Source organism: Trematomus bernacchii, unplaced genomic scaffold, assembly GCF_902827165.1.
Source record: "Trematomus bernacchii unplaced genomic scaffold, fTreBer1.1, whole genome shotgun sequence".
NCBI classification, from domain to species: domain Eukaryota; kingdom Metazoa; phylum Chordata; class Actinopteri; order Perciformes; family Nototheniidae; genus Trematomus; species Trematomus bernacchii.
Window position 1 is genome coordinate 548700 of NW_022987828.1, and position 24311 is coordinate 573010.

At 42.0% G+C, this 24311-nt stretch overlaps 3 protein-coding genes across 4 annotated transcripts; 2 read left to right on the plus strand and 1 right to left on the minus strand.

The window, feature by feature from the left end:
- The first annotated feature begins 1013 nt into the window (after positions 1–1013).
- On the plus strand, positions 1014–7961 carry csgalnact2 (chondroitin sulfate N-acetylgalactosaminyltransferase 2). Of its 2 annotated transcripts, none has more exons than XM_034152117.1 (8): positions 1014–1185; positions 2946–3788; positions 3871–4087; positions 4316–4417; positions 4520–4698; positions 4810–4904; positions 6053–6134; positions 6222–7961. In XM_034152117.1, the coding sequence occupies exons 2-8, from the start codon at positions 3134–3136 to the stop codon at positions 6512–6514; spliced, it is 1623 nt and encodes a 540-aa protein (XP_034008008.1). In that variant the 5' UTR covers positions 1014–1185; positions 2946–3133; the 3' UTR covers positions 6515–7961. The 2 variants fall into 2 exon arrangements, with proteins under 2 accessions (XP_034008008.1, XP_034008009.1); XM_034152118.1 differs by lacking the exon at positions 1014–1185 and adding an exon at positions 2467–2792.
- On the minus strand, positions 7830–16086 carry sec23ip (SEC23 interacting protein). Its single transcript, XM_034152116.1, is given in 19 exon segments — positions 7830–8302; positions 8413–8575; positions 8657–8881; positions 9403–9505; positions 10378–10533; positions 10608–10712; positions 10715–10774; positions 10868–10963; positions 11082–11252; positions 11403–11500; positions 11580–11788; positions 12293–12434; positions 12525–12614; positions 13019–13139; positions 13224–13313; positions 13437–13630; positions 13747–13954; positions 14598–15103; positions 15797–16086. Coding segments are annotated over 19 exon segments (2952 nt in total). The 5' UTR covers positions 15930–16086; the 3' UTR covers positions 7830–8220.
- Positions 16087–16385: 299 nt separating this feature from the next.
- mcmbp (minichromosome maintenance complex binding protein) lies at positions 16386–24140 on the plus strand. Its single transcript, XM_034152121.1, is given in 17 exon segments — positions 16386–16587; positions 17426–17517; positions 17617–17757; positions 17887–17928; positions 18012–18101; positions 18238–18373; positions 18772–18917; positions 19630–19727; positions 19807–19976; positions 21192–21315; positions 21425–21542; positions 21633–21798; positions 21936–22069; positions 22699–22734; positions 22736–22864; positions 23016–23104; positions 23930–24140. Coding segments are annotated over 17 exon segments (1896 nt in total). The 5' UTR covers positions 16386–16529; the 3' UTR covers positions 24057–24140.
- Positions 24141–24311: the final 171 nt, after the last annotated feature.

Genomic DNA, 24311 nt, shown 5'->3' on the forward strand with positions numbered 1-24311 from the left:
GTTTACTGATTACTTTAATGTTAATATTTTATCTTTACAATGTTCCAAATTATTTTGCTTTAACTTATGATTGGTGGTTCACATACATTTTAGTTTTTTTTATACCATTATAAGGTTTAGTCTTATATTACAATATAAGGTCCTAGTGCACTTTGGGACAGGATTTTATTTCTAAATAATGTTTAATTTTGTGCAGTAGTTGCCTAGGAAACATTGGTCCATTGGAGCCATTTCTTGTTTAAATAATCAGTCTCACTAAATTATGTAAACATTATGTGCCGCCTATTAATCGCAACTGAGACTCAACTCTTCTTTTCTCTTGTTTTGGCTGTAAGAAACTATTTGTTTAGACAATCAGGTTTTAGAGGTTTTAGATTTTTGTTTCAGTGTTATATCAGCTTACATTTCAATAGTTTGTTCACTTTATTGTTTATAACAAATGGTTATACCTAAGATAACGTTTTTAATCAAGGTTTCTTTGGTAGGCAAAATATAATGCATGTCACCCTATCTAAGTATTATACAAATAGATATGTGGACTGGTGACTTGTCCATTGTGGCTCAGTGATTTCCACATAATGTGTGCTAGGATAAGCTCCAGACTCCTGCCACCCTTAATGATACTTAATGAAAGGAAATTAATGAATTACTTAAAATAGAACTCTATGGGAACATTTGATGGTTTGCGTTATGCATCACAGTGGTAACAGATCCCATGTTTGGGATAACAAACAAGTGGGTAATTCAATTCAGAGTTGTCAGCTAGTTTATCATCACAGATAAGGGGTTGGTTACAGAGAAATACAAAAGGACAAAAAAGCAACATAAAACGAGCTTATTTTAAATGAATCTTGTAATTCATATTTATAAGAAATACAGTGTATTTGTGTTAATGTTCATAAACAAACGTGTAGCATAAAAAAGAATAAGTAATTATGATTGTAATTATAACTTTTTACTTAGTATTGGAGGTTATTATGATGAACAAGGGGCTTCAACGTGTTTAATGACGACACTCGAAACAAAGCTCTCATTGGTTAACTCTTGACCGGAAGTAAACTATGACCCACTCACTCTTTTCTCTTTGCTCCGTGGCATTTTGCAACAGAGGCTGTCTTCGGCTGCTGGTTTTCTACTAAACCCAATGCTGTAAACACGGGCAGGAATGGAAAAAGACGGAATTAGGTGAGTAGTTTTTTTTTACCGTTCAATAACGGGTTAGCAGGCTCTCTAACAGATATAAAATAACCCGAAAGCGCAGGCAATCTCCGAACGTCGTTAAGCTAACTGGAGAACCGTGCCAATTTCCGGTTTCGATCTTTCAAAGTAAGAGCACACATTTTGCTGTGAAGTAACACTCTAATTAAACTGTGTGATGATCAGATACAAAACGACGTCAAATGTAAAATGTTTGCAGACTGCACATTAAGTTGCAGAATTGATCAACCAAGATAATAAAGTTGCCAAACATATTCAAACACACTGTAAAGTTCATAACATAATGTTTTTTTTCTCCAAGTAAACACAATATTAATCACATAATTTAAATATCATGTAAGTGACTTATTGTTAACAAAACTCACTGCTCAAGTAGTTTACTTTAGTAACAACAGTTCAGATATGTCTCTATAATGTAGGAGTCCCTGTTGGTGTATGAATGTGTAGTCTCTATCAATGCACTGCCACAAGGTCTGTTCATATGATGCGTTTACACCATAACCTTGATGATATCAGTCTGACACTTTTCAGCCAGTCAAGTGTTGCATGCATTTTCATCCTTCTCATTGGCAAGAAGGCAAAGCTAAGACACATTTAGGACATTTAGTTCCTCTTTTTTGAATGGTTAAAACCGTAATACTTGTGTCTATTTTAATATAAGATTGAATTAGATACTATATTGAAAATATCTCAGTCATTTTTCAAATAAAAAAATGTATTTTATGCTTTTGGGCGACACATTAGACTGCTGGATTTCTCTTAGGTGTGGCATTAAACTTGTTAAGAGAAAGTAGCACGTACAAGTTGGACAAAAAAGGGGAAGTGTTTTTAATACTTTTTCTTGCTTTCCTGTTAAGCGAAAAGGGTTTGATTCTACTGTAGCTGTTTTGACATTAGAGCAATGGTTTCCAGCTCTTGCCTTTTGGACTCAGGGGCCTGCTGCTTTTCATTAAAGCCATTCAGGAAAGACAATGAGTGTCGGGAAGACAAACAGCATCACTTTGTGTGCCAAGGGCTGGAGCTGTAGGCTTTAGTGTTTGACCTTCAAGACACAATTGTGTGTGGTATGTGGTGGATAATAGAGGTTCTACAAGGCTACATACTTAGGATTAAAGACTTTTCTTTTATACAATATTTGTAGCATATACATCACAAAACATTAAGAACATAATTGTGTTGTTATAAATATTTGGTAATCTTGTTAGATAATTTTCTTCCACAAGGAGCTTCTCAGTGTCCACGCTTTTAGTAGAAAAAGTCATGCTGTTATTTTGAAAGGTAAGCCGGCTAACCGGAAGTCACTCTTCAGGAGCTTGCCGTGCAGCTCGCCCACCAGCTTTCCTCTGTTCTGTTATTTAGCTGAGAGCTAGTCGCCGTGTGCTAGATCTCAGGTGTGGCTAATTCCTTCTGCCTGTGTTTATTCAGCTCTGATTTATTATTATTGAATCGTTGAAAGGTGAAATATTCATAGAAGTCGGACACGTATAAACACGTTGTTAAAGAAAAGTGTTTTATTCATTGACTGAATAAGACTACTACTGGCTGGATGGGTATTTCATAATGATGCTTGACTGGTAAGTAACACACTGTTGTGTTAGCGTCTCATTATTTGGTTATCATACCCATTTCTTTCATTGCATTTATTTAAGTCCTCACAAATACTACCTGTATTGTTTTATAACTGTTGTCTTATTGTGGATTTCTGTAATTCCTTTTTCTTTACCTAGGTGATCATCGCAGGGATTCACACAGGACAAATGTATGAAAAGTGGAGCCAAGAAACAAGACCATCACAGAAAATGACATAGAGACCCTTCCAGACCTTCAAGGTGATGTGCAGAAGCACACAGTGAGTAATGTGATCAGAGGGGAAAGGGAATGCAGACTTGCCAGCTATAGCTTGTATGTGAGCGTGATGCCCAGGCGGGGGTTGTCGCTCCAGGGCCGGTTCCGCTGGCTCTTTCTGGGCCTCTTCCTGCTGCTGGTGCTGCTGCTGTTCGCCTACCTGCTGGAGTGCACCCCTCCCGCAGACGCCAGCCTGGCCCTGCCCCCCGGCATAGCAGGGGACACCTACGGGAAGGAGTACTACCAGGGCCTGCTGCAGGAGCAGGAGGAGCGCCACCTGAACCGGGCCGCCAGTCTCAAGCGGCAGATCGCTCAGCTCAAGCAGGAGCTGCAGGAAATGGGTGAGAAGCTAAAGCTCATGCAGGACAAGAAGGAGCCCCCCGGGGTGCAGGGCCTTACGGAGACGAAGGACCAAGAGCCTGGAGACCTGCTGGAGTACCTGCACTCTCAGATCGACAAAGCGGAGGTCAACACGGGGGCACGCCTCCCCAGCGAGTACGCCCTGGTGCCCTTTGAGAGTTTCACTTCATCCAAAGTGTACCAGCTGGAGATGGGGCTGACACGGCACCCAGAGGAGAAACCTGTCCGCAAAGACCGCAGGGACGAGCTGGTGGAGGTGATGGAGGCCGCGCTGGACATCATCAACAACCCCGACGAGGAAGATGGAGTGGAGGAAGACATGCCGATGCAGAGACAGACCTACACAGAGGGTCACTTTACTGAAGGTAAGATCTACACTACCTTACTACGGACCAGTGAATGATCGCTGTTACTGTGTTCTCAGTGAAGCTCTTTTTTATTATACAGGAATGTACAGGACGGAGCGAGACAAAGGGACGCTTTACGAGCTATTCTTCGCCAAAGAGGAGTCCAGCAGCTTCCGCCACGTCACGCTCTTCAGACCTTTTGGTCCCTTAATGAAAGTCAGGAGCACCTCCGTAGAAACATCAGCAATGATTATCAACATCATCGTGCCGCTGGCAGGCAGAGTAGATACTTTCTCACAGTTCTTGCACAACTTCAGGTGAGAGTACAGCAGAAACTCTGACAGACATGACCCAGCATGTTCACGTCAAATTTGTATTCAGTAGACTCGCATCATTATTGTGCAATTAAACACAACCTTTGTGTTCTCTTTATTCACGTCCTGCATGTTCACGTCAAATTTGTATTCAGTAGACTCGCATCATTATTGTGCAATTAAACACAACCTTTGTGTTCTCTTTATTCCTTACATGGTATTTGTTTTTAGAGAGGTGTGCATACAGCAAGACAGAAGAGTCCATCTCACGGTGGTTTATTTCGGGCCAGAAGGCCTGCAGGAAGTGGAATCATCTTTGGAGAAAATGTCAAGGTGTGTCCTTTCACTGAGAAATAACTTAAGATGTGCTTTTGCTGGTTTTGTGATAGTAATGAGTTGTGATAATTCAAATCTACTACATTTGTTGTGTTTCAGAGAGGAGAGCTTCTCAAATTACACCCTGGTCCCAGTGGACGAGGAGTTTTCCAGAGGTCGGGGTCTGGATATCGGGGCTCACGCCTGGAAGAAAGGCGACGTCTTAATGTTTTTTTGTGACGTTGACATCCATTTTACACTCGAGTTCCTGAACACCTGTCGTCTCCACGCTGCTCCAAGTAGGTCTTCATGTTATTGCTCAGATTATTGTATTTATAGCTATTTTGTTTACATGTACCATTACAATGTAGCTTTAATTGAATATACTAAATGACCCGTTTGTTTTATAGATAAGAAAGTCTTCTATCCAGTAGTGTTCAGTCTGTACAATCCTGCCATCGTCTATGGAAATGCGGAGCTGGCTCCACCGGCTGAACTCCAACTGGTAAAGCCTTCACATTTATCTCTAAATACATTTGTACAAAGCTTTTAAATGATCCCCTGTACACATGTTTTAGGCAGAATCAGGCTGGCTTCAATTATAATTTGCATCAGAAATGGATTTTCCAAAAAAAAACATCTGAATACTTTGTCAAAAGTTCTTACAACTGCATCTACTTGTTTTCCCGAATTCAATCCAGAATCTCTGATTATGCAAACACAAAATCCTTTAAAAAAGTTCTGGACACAAGATGTCTCTCCCAAGATGGGCTTCTAAACTACTTGTCATTCCACAACATAATCTCATAAATCCACATCTTAAAGGTGGGGTAGGTAATTTTGGAGAAACCAGCTCGAGTGCGCTAGGATTTAAAAATACACAGCCGGAAAAAATCTGCCACTTCCTTACAGAGCCCCTCCTCCAACACACATGAACACGCACATGACCAATGAGGGCACGAGATAAGTTTGTGCACAGATGGAAGGCTGACAGGCAGGTAGGCCATCCAGTTATTTTAGCCGGGCCGGATTGGTCGTGCTTTTTACAGTACTACGGCTTCCACAGATGAATTTTTTTTATGGATTTGTTGTCAAAGCACTTAAGATATTCATTGCTATCGGGATGTTAAGAGCATTCCATGGAATATAACACAAAGTGTATCTCGAGCCGGTTTCTCAAACTTACCTACCCTACCTTTAACCTCAAATTTAAAAGGGAGTTATTTTGCTCATTTTCAGGATGTTGGATTTTGTTCTCAAACATGTTTAAATGCTTTTTTTCCAAACTCAGACTGAATAGACCTGTGTGTTTAAAACCCTCCTTTAAGCGCCTGTCTCTTTAAACCCCCCTCTCAAAAATCCCAGTCTGCTCTGATTGGCTAGCAAGAAAAATCTGGCAAACCTTTGCAAAAAGTGATATCCTTATGTAAATGCACACAGGCACTCAAAAGGGACTTTTTCATAATATGACACAGAACGTTTCCCCTCCTGTGGATGACGGTGAAAACAGCCCTCTAGTGTCAAACTCTGCTCAGTGAAGCTCAAAGAAAATCATTTTACAACATGATTGACATAACATTTTAATATAATTTCAATGAAACCAACTATGCAGAGAACTTGTTTTTTTTTATTAAACATTTTTATTTCAAATAGATTCACAAAAAAGATGCTGGATTCTGGAGAGACTTTGGCTTCGGAATGACGTGTCAGTATCGTTCAGATTTCCTAAATATTGGTAAGCATGGCTTAGTGAATTCATCATGACTAAATAACTCATAAAAGCTGCTGACTGACAACTTGAAACTGGATTGTATTCCTCCAGGCGGGTTTGATCTTGAAGTGAAAGGTTGGGGTGTGGAAGACGTCCACCTGTACAGGAAGTATCTCCGGAGCGAGCTCATCGTGATCCGGACCCCGGTGTCCGGGCTCTTCCACCTGTGGCACGAGAAGCAGTGTGCGGACGAGCTGACCCCAGAGCAGTACCGCATGTGCATCCAATCCAAAGCCATGAACGAGGCGTCGCACTCCCACCTCGGAATGCTGGTGTTCCGCGACGAGATCGAGGCTCACCTACGCAAGCAGGCCTACAAGACTCAGAGCAAATCAGAAGACTGAAGCCTCCACATTCCCATCTCCATTCCTTCGTTACGACTGTGAGGTGCGGACATTATAATCGCAGTACAGCAAAGAAATGTTTACACAGATCCTTCTCCATTTCACCGCACAGCTGGAGACAAATGAATGTACAAAAACAAGCATCGATCAATGTGAAACTTCAAAACACGGTACGACTTTGCAGTATCAAACGCGGTTAACAAGCAGATTTGTAATATTTAACCTGCTGAAGTAGAAATAACATTTTTTTTTAAACATATTTTATGTATTTTTGGCAACAATTCAATATGCATGTCATGCCAGTTTCAAACGCAACACCTGACTTGCAACCAGTTTTCACAAGGGCTGCAACAATGATTATTTTCATAAATGATTGATCTGCCAATTGTTTTTGTAGCTTAAGGGAATTTTCTTTTAAATAGTTGGCAATCATTTTTCTGACAATTTTGCAGCTTTAACCGTTATCTTTTTTTCTGCTCAGTTACCTTTCGCCGCTGAATGGACCTCAGCCAGTAGTCAGCTGTCGTCCAGTTGATTTATTCATTTAACAAAAAAATCAAACCAGATCAAACACAAGCAGCTGTTGACTCATGTAGAGTGTGTTTTTCATCAGAAAGAAAGAACTATTTATTAGCTGTCGACAAAAGGAAAATGAAGAAGTTGCACTTTGACACCACAAGAACCAGTTCTACTGAGCTTAGAAGCCATTTACAATCTTTGCTTTAACAGCATAGATGAATGCTGTTCTGTTAGCGTTATATTTATAGGTAGTTTCAGCCTGGTGATGTGGTTTTAAAAAACAAAGGGAATTTTCTGTGTGTTTTCTGTGACAATCAGTCACAATCTTCCTTTGCTGATGAGGTTAACAGAGAAGCATGTGGGTTAAATAATGAAAGAGCCAGGATCAAAGATGTCTAATAGCATGCAGCGCTATCATATATGTGGACCAGTATTAGTGTCTAAATAACATGAATACGATTTATGCCCATTGAGAACATTATACCTAATACTGGACTGAATTTGAATGTTACAGCCCCTCCTGTAAATACTTTTCTAATATTCCTTTGTTTCATAGTTGAATACTTTTGTCGTATGTGCCTACATGCTTAAAGTGACATGAAATGTTTTGTATTGCATCTCATAATGAGAGGAGGTTAGAGGCGTGGTGTTAGAGTACAGGATAGACAGTATTTTCTCACACTGGAAGCATCTCATCCTGTACTCTCATTGTCTTTCATTTTTTGCTAATATTCCAGCTTTTTTGTAGCTAGTCTCCTTGCGACCTGTTACTTGTACACATTCAAACACAAATGGCTTATGCGAGGAAATGATTTATTTTTTAAAATGTTGGACATTAAATAAAATACAGAAGGCTACAATATCAGCTGCTAAGTCATAGTCATTTCTGCTGTAAGTATTTGATTTGAAGATAAATATCTGAAGTAAACTTGCCCAGTTCTATAATTCTACTATAAAAATGTAATATCAAACATGTCAAGTGTCTTTGAATCTACCAGCTCATTTCTATTTTTCATAATTCAAGACAAATGGCATAATACAATTGTTTTCTTCATCTGTATACAATAAACTACATGAATAGAAAATAAAAGAAATTAGAAAAATCTAAATCAAGGAAAAATGACATGAAATAAACCAAATGGAATCGTTTTCAGACAGGCTTATTTTCATGTCCGGTACTTAGTTGATTAATGTGCAAACTGTTCTGGATGGACCCCCATGGTCTTGTAGATCTCTTTGAGAATCAGCAGTGCTGTGTCTTCAGACGTCCTGGAAAACAACACAAGTGTTATTACATCCTCTGCAAACAGGTACAAGCTACAGCCTGGAACAGGCAACGTGAAGAGGATAAAGCCTGGAGGAAGGTCAGATCTGCGTACCAGTAGCAGAGGTGACTCTGGAGGGCGAACAGGTACTCGTTGAAGCTCTCGATGGGCTTCTCCTGCAGGACGTAGTCGATGCGATTGCCTCCGTTCAGCATCCCCACCTTCACCTGAGGCTCCTCCTCTCGGGGGGGCTCGGGGATCTCAGTGATCTTATGCTCTGTGAGAAACCACACTGAGTTAAACAGCAAACAGAACAACAAATCACATGATTGAAGAGTCACAAAGCAGAGACACTCACCATCACCATCACCCTCACCATCACCATCACCCTCCGCCTCCCCCTCCCGCGCTTGCAGCTCCTGTTGTTCGATCTGACTGGCTACCATGGCCAGCTCAGCCTGTAGCTGGGCGGAGGAAGTGTGAGCGCGTGCAAAATCGTTGAGGGTCTGCCAGGCGGTCCGCAGGGAGCTGATGAAGCCGTGCTTCAGGTCCGAGCCCATCCTGGTGAGGCTCTCCTTCAGCTCTGAAACACAAAGGATCCCTTACTAAATCCATCTGCTCTGAAACGTTTTGCTAATGATGTTTGAAGTACTTTTTCATACCAATATATATCAAAGCAAAGACAAGCCTTCTTATTTGACCAATTATAAGATCTATTTGTCTTCAAATAAAAGGAGGGGGGAAAAAGAGCCGATCATCCACATTGTTTATTCTTTCTGTTCATTTTGATAAAAAAAAAAGAGACATTTCATTTTGACCTTCAGCTTACACTTTTCTGCAACAGCTAAATATGTACTGTTCCGTCTGTTATTACATTTGATTTTTGACATGGCACATCGTAATGTAAGAATAGTGTCTTTGTAATTCGTCACCATGTAAATGAGGGCTGTCCAACCAACTCAGCTGGTATAAAGACATGTAACTGTCAGGACAAAGTATTAAGGGTGACCTTTTGATGTTGCTAGAAGCTACAGTGAATGAACGTCTGTGATGTATTTATCTGGCTCGATGCAAGCAGAGATGAATAACAAGTGAGTGTCGTACCAAGATGAAGCCTCTTCCTCCCTTTGTGATGTGGGACCAGCACCGGCTTAAAGTCCATGTCTGGTAATATCATGGGTTCAATCCTGTAGGCCACCGGGTCCAACTGAAAGAAACATGAGTCATAGATAAAGCCATCAGATAGTAAAGCGTACAGTGACTCAGCTTCCCTGCTTTCATCACAGCCCTAAACCGTTTAGTTCATATTTCATTCAGAGTCATGTGTGGGCAGGTCAGGTTAAGGTGAAATGACTAGGTTTCAGTGACTATATTAAATGTACAACACTCACAAAGATGCATGACTTCCTTTAATATGGATTCAATGGAATGACAAATGTAATGAGTAATGTGATAATTTAAAAACATATCTCTTTACCGCTGCTTTTAATTGAGCTGCTCATATTCGAACTACAGTATGCCTTTTAAACATGTATTGTATACCTGTGGTGTTTATTTTTATTATTTTATTATCTTTGCTTTGTAACGCCTGTTGTAAAATGCCATTATATAATGTGTGTTTACTGTATTTATTCATAAAAAGTCTTTTAATTTGTTTTGTAAAGCACTTTGAATTGTCGCGTACAGAAAAGTGCTATATAAATAAACTTGCCTTAGGAAATAAGGCTTTTTTACAAAAACCTGAAGCAATTGGAAATGTTTGGATCATGCGAGTCTACTACGCAGCCACCATTGAAATCTAATTCTACAAATATTATAATAGTAAACATATTAGAGAATCCTGTCTGTATCTGCAACTGCAAACTATTACTGAAAATACATGTGAAAAATGTACAAATGTTTGAATGTCAACGTTATAAATGAAGCTCTGGGATATCCGGTAAACCCTTATTTGGACAGAGTTGCAAAAAAAAAACGATACAAAAGTGATACAACTCAATAAAGCAAAATAACGTTGGAGCGTCTGCAGCTGAGAAGCAGTTATTGCTTCAGGATATAAAAGTTGGAAGAGCTGCATACCGGATGGTAGATATTGAAGAATCCCTTGCACGTGGGCAGCTGGTACGCCTCATCGATCTTCTCCAGTCCTCGGACCGTCAGGAACATGCCGATGGGAGAACCCAGGGCGAAGAAATTCGTCGGCTCAAAGTCCAGAGCGTGGTAGACCACCGACACCTGCAGAGCAACACATGTTTTGAATCAATCAATTCAAATTCAGGATCAGCTTCAACGTCCGCCTTCACAGTTACCTGTCCAGTGCCAACTTCAAAGTAGTCGTAGTCGACGTGGACGTGCATGCTGTTGCCCACTGGGAGCACAGAGGACTCAGGGGGAGCTTCAGCAGCTGGTGGGGGGGGGGGGGCGCCGCAGCCTGACTGACCTCGGCTTTCTTCTCCCGGGCCGCCTGACGTGCAGCCTGCGGAGGAGAAACAAAGACAGAGACACAAAGAGGATGTTAACCGTCACCGTCTGTCTGCAGTCTTCACGGTTACTGCAGAGACTAACCCACCTGCTTATTCTCCCTCTCTTTGACAAACTTGGCGATCTTTTTCCGGGGACCCAGCGGGATTGCCATCTCTTTCATGTCGTCAATTGTACACATCAGCTGAAAACAGCGTGAAAAAGGGACGATCAGCATCTTATCAAAGTGAACATTTGTGAATGTATTACACCAATGTCTGGACTTAGACATTATTTAAAGCAAAGGAGGCTTTTGTTCTTACAAAAGATTCTGCATCAATCTTCTCCTCATCAAAGGTGCTCTTGTACTCAGACAAGCCCAGGTTTTCCAGCATGGCGGAGAGATCCTCTAACTCCTCCTCATCCTCTTTTGGCTCCACTTCCACAGCTGGAGGGGTGACCGCATTGTTTCCCTGCGTCACGGGGGCTGCCACCTGATGTGAGAGCCAGAATTCACATTTATGTATTGTACGTCAGTATGTCAAAGAACTAGAAACATTTATAATCAATTATTACATGAATCACATCGAGGGGGAAAATACATATTCTGTGTTTTTCATTATTCATGTTAACTAGTGAATGACCTGTTTGGTTTCTCCGTTGGCAGTGGGTATGATTGGCATGGTCGGTGCAGAGGAGGCGTTCTTCTGATTTGACAACAGGTCGAAGAGAATCAGAGAACCTGAGGAGGAAAATTGAATCTAGGTGAAAAACAGAAGGAAAAACACATGCTGGGAAAGCTAATGCATCTGCTGCCTTACCTAAGCTGTGTCCAGCAACTGATATGCGACCTCTGTAGTTGGGGTTCCTCTGCATGAACAGGGCGTACAGTCGGTTAATCTCGTGGGAAACTGTGTCCATGATGGTCTGGCAGTAAGTGGGACTGTTGTAGAAAAGCACGTCTAACAAAGTCTCATTTGTAAAGTGACGTAAACGTCCAGTGCTTGGCAACGTGATCTTCTTGATCCTCCTGCAAAGAAACAAAAAATGAGATTATCATTGATCAAATATTACAATAGAAAGAAGATTAAAGGGCAGGACTGTTGATATTATGTTTTTCTTAATGTTTACAAATGCCACCAAAATACCAAAACCAAGATATTTTTTGTGTGGGCTGATGTTTTATTCCTCTGAGACAAAGAGCTCAATTTCTGTTCAAAAAAGACTCAAACCAAACTTACAGTTTCACTGGGTTCCTTCATTACAATGAACCCAAACACTGTACCTTATTTTGTTTCAAATCACATACAATGTCGTGCTGCTGCTGAGTCACAACAGCACCAATTAAGTATTATTCCACAATATAAAATAGTCCCCAGCAAATCTACAGTGGCCAGCTGTACAGCTCTTCTCTGTTTTTTGATTCATCATTCACTGTGGGGGCATCTGAGAAGTTCCAGAGACCCATGTTGAGTTTTTGATACACAAATGGTCCTTTTGGGTGTGAAGTATTCGCTCATCCTGCCCTCCTCACCTGTCCACCCCGGTAGCATCTCCATGCAGAGCCGTGTGCCACTGCACAGGGAGGAACTCCACCCTGCTGATGGTCTGCTCGTCCAGATTCTTCTTAAAGTGACTGTGCAGCAGCTTCAGAGACACGCTGCGGAAGTCGTCCACTGAAAGCACAAAGGAATTGTTCAGTTAACCACATAAATACCTTCATGGAGGAGATTCACTGACAAAAGGCCTGACTGTCTGGCACTCACCGCACTCCACCATGCTCCTGAACCTCAGGTCACACACGGGGCCGATTCCATGAACCATGAACACCAGATGATCCACTGACGGGAGCTCCCCTGGAAAAGATGAACAGGTTGGAAATGTTGAATTTTACTTCTACACCTTCACTTATTGCCATGGTTACATCTGCACGTATAACCTGAACTGTTAGTTTGCAATTAGGCTGCAATACATTCACAACATGATACCTCAAAGTTTAATCTGCTATGACTTTGGTAGACTTTATTTATTTAATTATATATAAATATCTATATATATTCATTGTTTGTGTCTTTTTCCTCATCATATTTATTGTGTGCCTTTAACAGGATTTATGCCCAAACAAAAGCATTAATTAAACTGTAATGCGACTTCACTGTCTTTAATACAACTGAGTGATGTCTGGCAGCTTTATTGACATAGTACAAATGTAGTTTTTTTCTCAAATTAAATAAAGATGGGTACAAGGGAACTTCACTACCGTCTGGCACTTCATCATGGTCATCATCGATCCCTCTCTTCACCACTCGGGGCCGGGTCTGCCCGTCCTGAGTCGTGCCCCACTCATCCGGCATGGAGGATGCTTGAAACTGCACAATCACCTATGGAAGAAAAGTACTTACTTTTAAACTAATAGGATTTATTATCACAAACACAACCTTGTACAATAATCAACAATGGTTTACCTTCGGATTGTGCATGACAATAGTCTCCCCAGATGGAAACTCCAGTCTGCGGTGCCACTGGTTGGTGGACACAGCCTTCTTATATTCTCCCTAAAGTTAAAAACATGCTACATTACAATACATAATAACACAATAGAGTCGATAAAGGACTGGATGAAAAATGATTGATAAACACAATATCTGTTTCTGGATCAATTAAGTAGTGGTACAAACCTCCAGCTTCTCACTAAACTCCTCAGAGTAAGGAATGAAGCGACTGTCCGTGTCCCCCTTGTAGAACCAGCTGCAGCGCCGGACCTCCGTGGGCTCCTCTTCCCAGAACACCGAGGAGCGCATGCGGTCGTAAAGCTGCACGTCGTAACGCCCTCCATCCGTACGTATGATCACATTCTCTGGGTCTGGTTGAACTGGAAGAATAAAAGCATCAGAACAGATCACAGTTTCATTAAGAGCACCAACATGTTCTGATTTCTCTGTAAAGAAACATTCCCACTAAATTAGCACGAGCAGTGCGTCATCTCACCTGAGTTATACGTCTCCTCCAGCTGAAGGGAGTCAATGATGCTGAAAGGAAGCCAGACGCTCTTTGACTCCACTTGCTTGCAGTAGAACCAGTGAGGCTGAACAGGCTCGTAGATGTTGTAGTTGTATTGCATCATGGGACCGGCAGGAACCACGGCTCCGGCAGTGGTGGGTGGAGGCGGAGGCCCTTGGTACTGTGTGGGAGGAGGCTGAAGAAGGAATACTAATTATAAACTCCTCTTCACTAATTATGATGTTATTTGAGGCATGAAGGTCGTTTTATTTATTAACCTAACTAGAAAAGTGCACTTTCTTTTCAAATAAAGAGTTGAATTTCACTTTTTTTACAATTTCTCATATCTCAGCTCCCTTAAAATCCAGATGACAAAAATATAACATTCACTGCTATGTAGTTGTCTTATATAGCGTTTAACTTGAGTGCATCACAACTTATCCATATCTTGGAACGAATCTGCAGATGCTTCAGTTCAAGGTCAACATGTGAAATCTATAGCTTGTTTTAAGACTAGGTGATTTTCAGAAATTCTCATTTACTACTGAAGCAGTTGTTGATCAGTTGCGGCCTGTTACGGGGAGTGAGAAGTCTGCAGTCAATGATTGTATAGAACAGCAAATAAACTGGGTTATTCAAACAGTGTTAATCCCTGTAACCACTCCTTGAATTTACAGTCACAAATTAGGGCAAACTAATTATTTGGCTGATGGACAAGACATACAGAGAGACAACAGAACACATTATCTCCAATAGGTTTACGCCCAGTGGAGATAGTATGAGTTTAAGTATCTTAAAAAAAGCTAAACCAACACAGTCACTGATAAGCTGATATGTACCTTTGTGAATGAGGGGCCGGACATAGGGAATGTCTGCGGCGGAGAGCCAAGGGAGTATGGATTCTGCTGAGGTGTGTGTGTTGGCGGCAGGACCTCTGGAGATGGAATATAGGGACTGGCTCTGCTGCTGCTGGCGGTGTGTCGGTACGGGTTATGACTCTGTTGCTGCATCTGGGGAGGTAGTGGGGTCATTGAGGCGGGGGGAGGAGTGTGACGGCCCATAGGGCTCTGGTAAACTGCATTGCCAAACGCCTGAGGAGCAGGGTTCATGTGTGAAGCTGGAGGGGCCACCGGAGCCATGCCCATACTGCTGGGAACAGAAACAGGCCCTGCTGATGTTGGGGCTGCAGAAAGGGCCGGCGGGGGGCATGGTGCCTGGCCGATGGCTGCGAACGGGTCACTGCTGGTTGAGGGGCTGGAAAAGTAGTTGAATGTAGAGGGGGCTGTCCCATTCCCAGAGCTCTGTCCTAGAAAGCTGTCTTCTTCTCCAACATCAGTCGAGTCTTCTATTAAATCAAAACAGACAATTGAAGTTAGCACATTTATTTGTGATTCTGCAAGGGACAACCCAGGTAAACGTTTGATAAAATGGACATCAAAATTATGCAGGGCCAAGGTGACATCTTAAAATGTCATGTTTTCTCCTAATGAAGATGTTTGATTTTTACTCAATTTACATGCATCATATTCTCACAGTAAATCAGTGATTACACATTTACATTATTAATCAACGTTTCTTTTTCTGGCAAATGTATTTAATAAACTGGTTAATTAGAATTGGAGGATGAAACTAACCTCTATATAACAGGTACATCAGCTGTCACAACACAGACCTTACATTGAGGATTGTGTGGAAGCGGAAACAAACAGCAGCTAATGGCTCATATATTTTATAGAAAAGGACTTGTAAAATAACTTAGATAGCAAGATGTGGCCAATTTAAAGACAGGACATGTTTTGATCATATGACTCCCAAATAGCTTCACATCCTCTTCATGTCACATCAGACAGAGGACAGTCTGACCAAAACACATCACTGTCAACAGGCTAACCTCTCAGTCAGCTCATACATGCTGTGTAACCTTCTTTTACACTAAATGACAGCTTAAAGCAGCACAGGAACTGGGCTAGCTGTTAGCTTAGCCTGCTAACGACACAGCTAATGTTTAGACATTTTCTCAATCGGTATTGCTGCTTACCTCCTGACAATACCGCCGGACCAGTGGCCTGACTCACTGGCATGAAAGGCAGGTTGAAGTTAAACTCCGGAGCGCCGCTGAACAGTAAATTTGCACTGGTGTTGGCAACATTATTATTTCTCCTATCTGCCATTTTCCCTTGAATTACACGTAGCCACTACTGTCGCAGGCAGGCAGTAAACGCTCAGGTCCAGGGAAAGCTTGTCCCTGCCCTCACAGATTTTTCACAGATCTCCAACTCATTAACAGAGTTAACACAGCACGACATGTTGTTTGTAGATCTGCGGAAATCGTGCAGGTCCTTTGACAGCACTTCGTTGGTTGTAGGAAAACCAAACACTCTCACACACTACTGCCACCTACAGGCCAACGAGATTAGCTACAAGGTGACATTATAACCTTTTAAATATGCTAAATAACAAACTGATATTATTGATTTACAATCATTTAAAATAAAAAGTTCATTATTTTTAGTCTCACTTTACAGGCAACCTCAAATCAAATCACCTAACCCACTGAGGCACAGTAATTCAGAAAGTGTGATAGCTCCGTGCTCCGGATGGACCCTGTAGACAAAACAAACGAGCAACGCTTTTCGACTGGTGACGCACATTTCCCGCCCTGACTTCTGCCATCCGGTGTGTGCCGAAACTCAACAAAATAGAGTTTTCCCAGAGATTTTACTCTGCTATTTAAAATAAAATATTGTTGCGATTTTTGTCAGTGGCCAACAATGCCTACCACACATGACTGGATTAACAACCCTCTCGGTGTTGTTGAAGGGATGTTCGGTAAGAGACACACCGGAACTTCTCTCCTTGACAGCTAACTTTAACGCGTGAACCTAGCTAGTTAGCTTTATGGCTACTTACCATGCTAACTACCATGCTCATCCCTTGTAGTCTTTTTCAATCATTCAGAAATGGCTAATAACTTAGTTGTGTGCTTTAACTGCCGATGCTGCTTTGTTGCAGCTTGTATGAGCGCATTGTTTCACTTTTCTTTACAAGAAGTGCTGGGTGTGTAGTTTGGTTTGAAGACCTGTGTGCACACATCCAACCATCCACAACATGAGGCATTCACGGGTCTAAAGTGTGTTAAAGTAATTTAAAACGGTCTTAACTTCTCTAAACACTTAACTATTGTTTCAGAAACGCATTGTTCCATCAAAATGACACGCATAATTATTTCTATCTTTATCCCATGCTTACTTTATTTGATATTTTAGCCCATCTAATGTCTGGGATTCTCAAAGCCAAGGTATTCTGTTATTAAAGGTTTAAAAAGATAAGTAAGAAGGGACGATATGCAACATTTCTAGACTAAAATAAAACATTTTCATGTTTCTTTTATTTAACTTATTCAGATGTATTTTATCCATATACATTATTTTTTTAATTATTCATTTTATTTAATAAAATAGCAATAATTTGCCTATTGTTCTACTGTTCCAATCTGAAAGGACAATCCTATATCTTTTATGTCCTTAATTTTATATCTTTGAATGTACATGGTTCTGACATATAAATGTATAATCTTTTTTGGATACAACTTTTTCTAATATTCTGGCCAATTAATGATTTTGTCACTTTAAGTATCATATAATGCTCTTGTTATTTATGTTTCCAGCTGCTTCCCAGAACAATCCGAACTCTGGATGGGAGGCGAAAGCGGTTGAATTCTTTAAAGATCACCTGAAAGAGAAGGACGCTCAGACCTGGGTAATGCAGCTTGCAGATCCTTTCGACTTGTAAACTCCTCAAAGATGTCAAAGGCTGTTTCAGTTCCTGCATTTGACACCAGTCCTTATTCTATCGCAGGTCCCCTCTCTGAACGATGTCCCGCTGCACTACATGAAGCCCAACAGCCTGGTGAAGTTCCGCTGTTTAATCCAAGACATGTTCGATCCAGAGTTCTACATGGGAGCGTATGAGGTTGTTGATCCCTCTACAAAGGCAAAAGTAAGCGCTTCCTTGTCTCCTGTGCAGATATTTGCAATTACAATCCTCTCATGTGTCCAGTTTTCTGCATTGATAATGTGCTGGATGTCATCACATTTTCATCTCATTTTACTTTCTGGCTATCCTCAGGTGTTGAAATGCGGGAAGTACAAAGATGTGATGGAATGTGGGGTAAGTCCCTCTCCACTAAGAGATATTAAACATACCTCAATGTAGCTTCAGCTTTGCTAACAGAAAACATTTTCTATCTCCAGGTGGATTTTAACTCCAAAAACACAGTGACTGCAGAGAGACAGACTTTCTACTGCGTGCCAATCCCCGGAGAGAGTCCCTGGGTGAAAGAGATATCCTCATTTGTCCAAATTGTGCGGGAAAAAAAATTGTGATTTCCCTTGAACAGGATTTGGTCTTTTGTTCTTTGCTGGACCCAACAAGTGTTTTTGAAAACTGCTCCCTAGTTGTTCCTTAATTCTGTCGCACAGCTATGCCAGCTCAAGCCAAGCGAGAGTGGTTCCGTCCACCTCTTATGTTCCGACGAGACAGAAACGCAGCTACGAGGAAGACGACGACATGGACACACAGCCGCAGCCGCAGAAGCAGAGGGAACAGCATACTGGTGTGTAAACATGGAGTAGAATTCAAAACAGAAGTGTTTGTCTTGTTCCCATACAGACATTTTGCAACCAATCAAATGCACATTGGAAGGTAGTGTTTTACTGCATTATGATCAATTAGTGACTTTCCCTGTATCTGCTCCAGCATGTGTCTCCTCCTCTGACATGTATAACACACGTATTAGTGATGTTAGGGTTGCCTCTAGGCACTCTGGGAGATTATAGGACACTGCTAACTGCAGCAGGGGTAGAGACAGGTTGACGGAAAGATGAGCTGTAAATAATTACAAAGCTCTGATTTATTTGACATTTATATATATATATGTTGATATGTAACAATTACAGTATATTGTGTGTGTTTTTTGGCGATGAATGTAGACTGTTCCCTGTCGCACTGCAGGTCTTCAGAGTCACACAGAACGCCATGGTAACGGTGAGTGTAAGCAGCGGGAGACAGAAGCTCCTTCCAACCAGACGGCACCTGCCTCCCACCTCGACCTCAACTTCCCCCTGCCAGGAGAGAAAGGCCCCCCCTGCCTCGTCAAGGTGTGTATGCTTTGGTCTCTGTTTCTGTAAACACTGAATTCACCGGATTGGCTAAAGTCTTATAGCTTCACTTTGAATACTTAAAAAAAGATATATATATATATTTCTTATCCTCCCCAATTACATTTTGCACTGAATTGTGTTAAAATGTGTACTCAACTACTGAAAACCCTAACTTAAAATGTACAGCATGTGTTTATGTAAAGAGTTGTTGCTGAATGTTTTAAAGTAATCCAAATCAGGAAATAAATCATGTTTACCCAAAAGAAGAATCTGTCATCTTCAAAGATTATTATCTCCTCAAGTTTTCTTGCAACCACATATTCATTTTGTGTAGTTTGTATATAGCCCGATCACATCTTGATCACAGATCTTCCTATAATAGCTTGGAAAAAAACACTTTTTGACTGTATATTAGTCCGAAAAGGGTTATTTAAATGTCCTTAAAACTGTATTTTGTGGGAAAGGGGTGTTAATAATAACTGCAGATTCATCACACTTTCATCATTTTAATTTTGGTGTAGAGTTATAGAATTTTGCACGTTCCCATGAATTAAACAGAATTGTAGCCTCGTTTTTTTCAAGAAAATCCATGATATGGACTGGAAAGTCTCAGTGAGGGTATGAAATGACAGGAGTTTTCAGAGACCCCACTGTTATCAGCAGACTCTCCAGTAGAGAGCAGAAGCTAACAGGTGTGTGTTTTCGGCAGGTGTACGCTGAATGGGACGGCTTCAAACTCAACGACACACTGGAGGTCTACGGGATCCTCTCCGTCAGCCCCGCTCTCAGCGCTCTGGCCGACGAGAAGTAAGACACAGAATTGAGTTTACTTTCCCTTAAGTGCTGATCTGCGTGCTTGCTGCTCATTCTTGGCGTGTTCACACAGAGACGTCTCCTCCTCCTTCCTGGACCCGACGGAGTCCATGGAGACGGCGGAGGAGCAGAGGGTGCACTGCCCGCCGGCCTCGCTCGTGCCTCGCCTCCACATGCTCTACGCCAAGCCTCTGCCGCACAACAACCCCCTGCTCCCCCCCACCCTGGAGGACAACAGTGCCTGTAAGGACACATCATTTTCTGTGGTTTTGGGTGTGCATACGACTGCAAATGCCAGTATCAAGAATATTTGCATCCCCTCATTTTGTTAAAGAGGCCCTTTTACGCTTTTTGCGGGTATACCTTTCCTATGTATATCATTTTCTAATAATGAAAACAAACACTGACGGATCACTGTCTTAAAGAGATCTGGGGAATGATTTACTCATCCTGCTGCAAATTCACAACAGGGGCACAACAGTTTGCATCTCCACACTTTGTACACAGATGTAAACAAGCCTAGCTGCTATTCATCTGTTTAGTGTAACGTGCTGCTTTTATAGAAGTTTGTTTTGACACATGTTGCATGTTTTGAAATGCAAGTGCAGAGTAGAAGTGGATATTTTTAAATAGCCTGGTGATGTCAGCTCAGCAAACAGAGGATTGTTGAAATGTGCCATCCATACCAAACCACCTTGATTATATATGTAAACAGAAAATACAATTTGGATTTTGATCACTTCAATAGGACAACACATCCTTAGAAAAATGTTCCCTACCTGTGTTGCCTTCTCTAGCTTACACTGTATTAATGTATCATCTGAATCCAGCTGCACCGCTTCAAAAAGTTGAAAAAGGGTACTTTAAGTTCAAAAATCATCATAAATGTATACAATGTGCCTTTTCATGCTGAATTACACACTGTGTAGATGCTTTGTGATGCTAATTGCTATGCTGTGTTTTTGTACACTTTGAGTTCAGATCTTTACATACAAAATAAGGAGACCACTCCAAATTGTTCTTAAATCTTAATCTCTACGTGTATGGCAGCCATTCCATTCCAGCGTCTGCTGAATTCCAACACAGAGAAATGTGGTCAGTAGTTTATAGAATAAAATAAAAGAATGTTCATTTACTTCATTACATTGATTTATTATGAAATATGATACGTTTGAAATGGTGATTGTGACATCTAATACTAACTAATAGGTTAATAGCTTTCTCTGTGCCACACTTAACTAAGCTATTATGAAAACCCACATTTAAACAAATGCTCATCATTCCTGTTAGTAAGTCAAATGATCTATGGCCCTTTGCTCTGTGGAAGTTCATCCCTCCTGTAAAGATGTCCAACAAGAGTAACAATGTTGTGAATGTCCTCCACAGTAAAGCTGTTAAAGCACACATGCCTTCAGTTACCATAGGGACCTGTTGTAACTCTCTGTCCTTCCTCCTCAGTTTTATCGTCCACCCTGAGCGAGATGGCCGCTGTCAGGGCGGAGCTGCTCACATACTTCACTCACATCCTGCTGGGAGATGCCCTGGCTGCCGAGTATCTCATCCTGCATCTCATTTCTAACGTGTATGTGAAGTTCAGTCTGGAATGTTTATCCGTTCTATCTTTGTTTTGTGTCTTCCTGACAGCCAAAAGAGGTTTTTTTTAATTCCACATTATGGTTGGTTTCTTGTAGGTACAGCAGAAGGGATGTTCTCCCTCTGGGAAAATTCTCCTTGAACCTGAGTGGCTGTCCTACGGTCTCCTCGTACACTGAACGCCTCTACCAGGTCATCCAGCAGCTGGTGCCTTCTGTGAGTGAATCCAAGCAACCGCCACTACTTTTCTATCCACTAATGTTGGGTTTAAATGTAAGACACTAAAAGTTGTTTCCCCCTCTGCAGTCGTTCTATCTAGCCATGAGCCTCCAGAATATGAATCAGATGAAGTTCGTGCCAAAGAAGGACTATGTGGCCAACCGGCTAGTGAGCGGAGCCCTGCAGCTGGCCAAACACACTTCCTTGTTCCTGGACGAGATCCAGCTGGAGCAGGGACAGCTGGACACGACAGGTGAGGCATCTAGACTCCACGAGGGGACGACACTGAGAGGACGACCGCTGCAGATAATGTCCAACTGCGGACTCTGTTAGTGTGATTTGAGTATTCTGACACAAACCAGATTTTTTTTCTTTGTTTTTGTCGTGTAGGTGTGCATAACATCACGGCCCTGGGGAACCTGATCTCGTGGCAGAAGGTTGATTATGACTTTAACTACCACCAGATGGAATTCCCCTGCAATATTAACGTGCTCACCGCGTCAGAGGGCCGCTCGCTGCTGCCGGTGAGGACAAAGAGGGATGGGGCGTGCAACCGCAGGACAAAACAATCTCATGGCACGGCCAGGGAGGGGTTAGGTTTCCTGCAGCCTCTCGTGAGACGCGTCTGACGCTGGAGGTTGTCTCCGGACGCTGTCATTGGTTGGCCGCGGACGCTGTCATTGGTTGGCCGCAGCAACAACCCAGGCGGCGGAGGCTTTAGCCCGGGTCTCACTCTGTTGCGAACAGCCTGAGGAATGTGCCGTGTGCTATTCCTGTGTGTTGGTCTAACGTGTTGCCATGGCGGCAGCTGTGTGCCACAGGAACAATCCTGGGAGAGGCGGCAGGCTCTGCACTCTATTAGTCGTGCAGCGAAGGGCAGCGTGCCGTAAACAACTCCCAGGCTGGTTAGATGTGCCCGCCTGTGTTTACAGTGAACACTATCAGCTGATGATCAGTCTGACCCTCCAGCTGCTGCAGAGCTTCACGGTCAGAGCGCTTTGCTCCTGTCTGCCCTGATATTAAATGTGCACACGCCTGTCAGAATAAGCGTGTGCACACAGCAGGCAGAGCTTAATTTGCATAGCAACACCTGTAAAAAGGTTAAGTTCTTCCGTTACACGATGCCAATATTTCTTCCTCTGTATCTCCACAGTCGGACTGCCGGATACACCTACAGTCTCAGGTCGCCCCCCCCCAACATGGAGGAGTATCTGAGCAGCTTGCACATGCACCCGCAGGCTTCAAAGCTCAACAAGTTCAGGATGTACCTGAGCGTGGCTCGGCTGCTGGACTACAGCATCTCTGACGAAATGACAAAGGTGAGAGCCATGGGGAAATGAGCAGCAGTCACAAATCAAAGCCAGTGTAATTAATTGTTTTGAAGGGTAGTTGTTTAATTGAATTAGCAGTGAGTTATCATCTGTCCGCCTCAGTGTCCTTTAACTGCCTTTTCCTTTCTGCTGTCCTCAGTCAGTTGAGGATGACTTTGTAGATATGAGGAAGGACGACCCTCAGAGCGTCTCCGCTGAGGACCTCCACAGTATGCTGGTCGTGTCGAGGTGGGCTGTCAATAACCATTCCACCTACATTTCATTTAATGAGGAGAAAAAACTTCTGGGTCAAATACAGCCATAACGTTTATATGAATTATCTTTAACTGTCCTTACCAAATATTCATTGATTTTTAGAAATCCAAACCATTTAAATGCTAGTGTGTTTATATGATGCCACCAAAAAAAAGGAAGTATTTTCTGTATAGTGAATGTTTAAGGGATTTTTAGAAGTCTGTGATATGTCAATGATTTGATTTTTAAGACAACAGCCAGGATAATGGCATGCGTTTGCTCTATAGCTCTAACATGACAAAGTGTCTCAATATGGTATAAAAAAAGTACCGAAACAACTTTGGAAGCCAGGGCTCTTGGTTGAAAGCCCGATATAATAGAATGCAAACCAATAATGTTGATCATACAGCTTTAGGGTCCTTTATGGGAGCTGAGGTTACAGCTCACACCCTACCCTATCAATAACACAGCTATAATGATTGATCAGTCTGAAAAGCCAGAAATGTCGATGCACAAGGATTAAGTTTATATAAGCTCCTTTTTTTGGCATTGCTTAACTTTTTATCTAGTGAGAATAATAAACAACAGTGTATATAAAGCCTTCTTTCAAAGAAGTGTTAAACAACAAGACATCATGACCAACAATGGAAATGCCAGATATGACATAAGCAGGGACATTCACTTCAAGGGTGAATGCAACCAAAATAAAGAGTTGTGAAATACGTTGACTTGGTGTTTGTCTGACGGAGGCCAGGAACCTGTTTTGTTCTCACAGTACTTGGTGTAGTTGCGTTTGTCTGACTGACGGTGTGTCTGCAGGTTGCTGTCTCTGAGCCTGGGGCTGACGTCTCTGTGCACAGACAGCTGGCAGAGGGCCAAACACATCGAGGTGCTGCGCAGGAGCCGCGTAGAGCAGCAGAAGTGTCTGAACGGCAACGAGCCGTGATCACACCGCCAGGAAACAAGACGCCTTCTGTTTTTCTTTTTGATACCTAAAAAAGTTTGTAATAAAGATGTTTTTCATGTCATAGTTTACGTCGTATTTAACTTATTTACAGAACTGAGATGCAAATGAGATTTAGATATACCTTCACTTTAAACAGTCTGAATTATTTCTTTAGTCAGTATACATTTAGCTAACGTCCATCTTTATAAAGAGCAAGCTATTTGATATGCTGGAGACTTACTGTTCATGCATTTG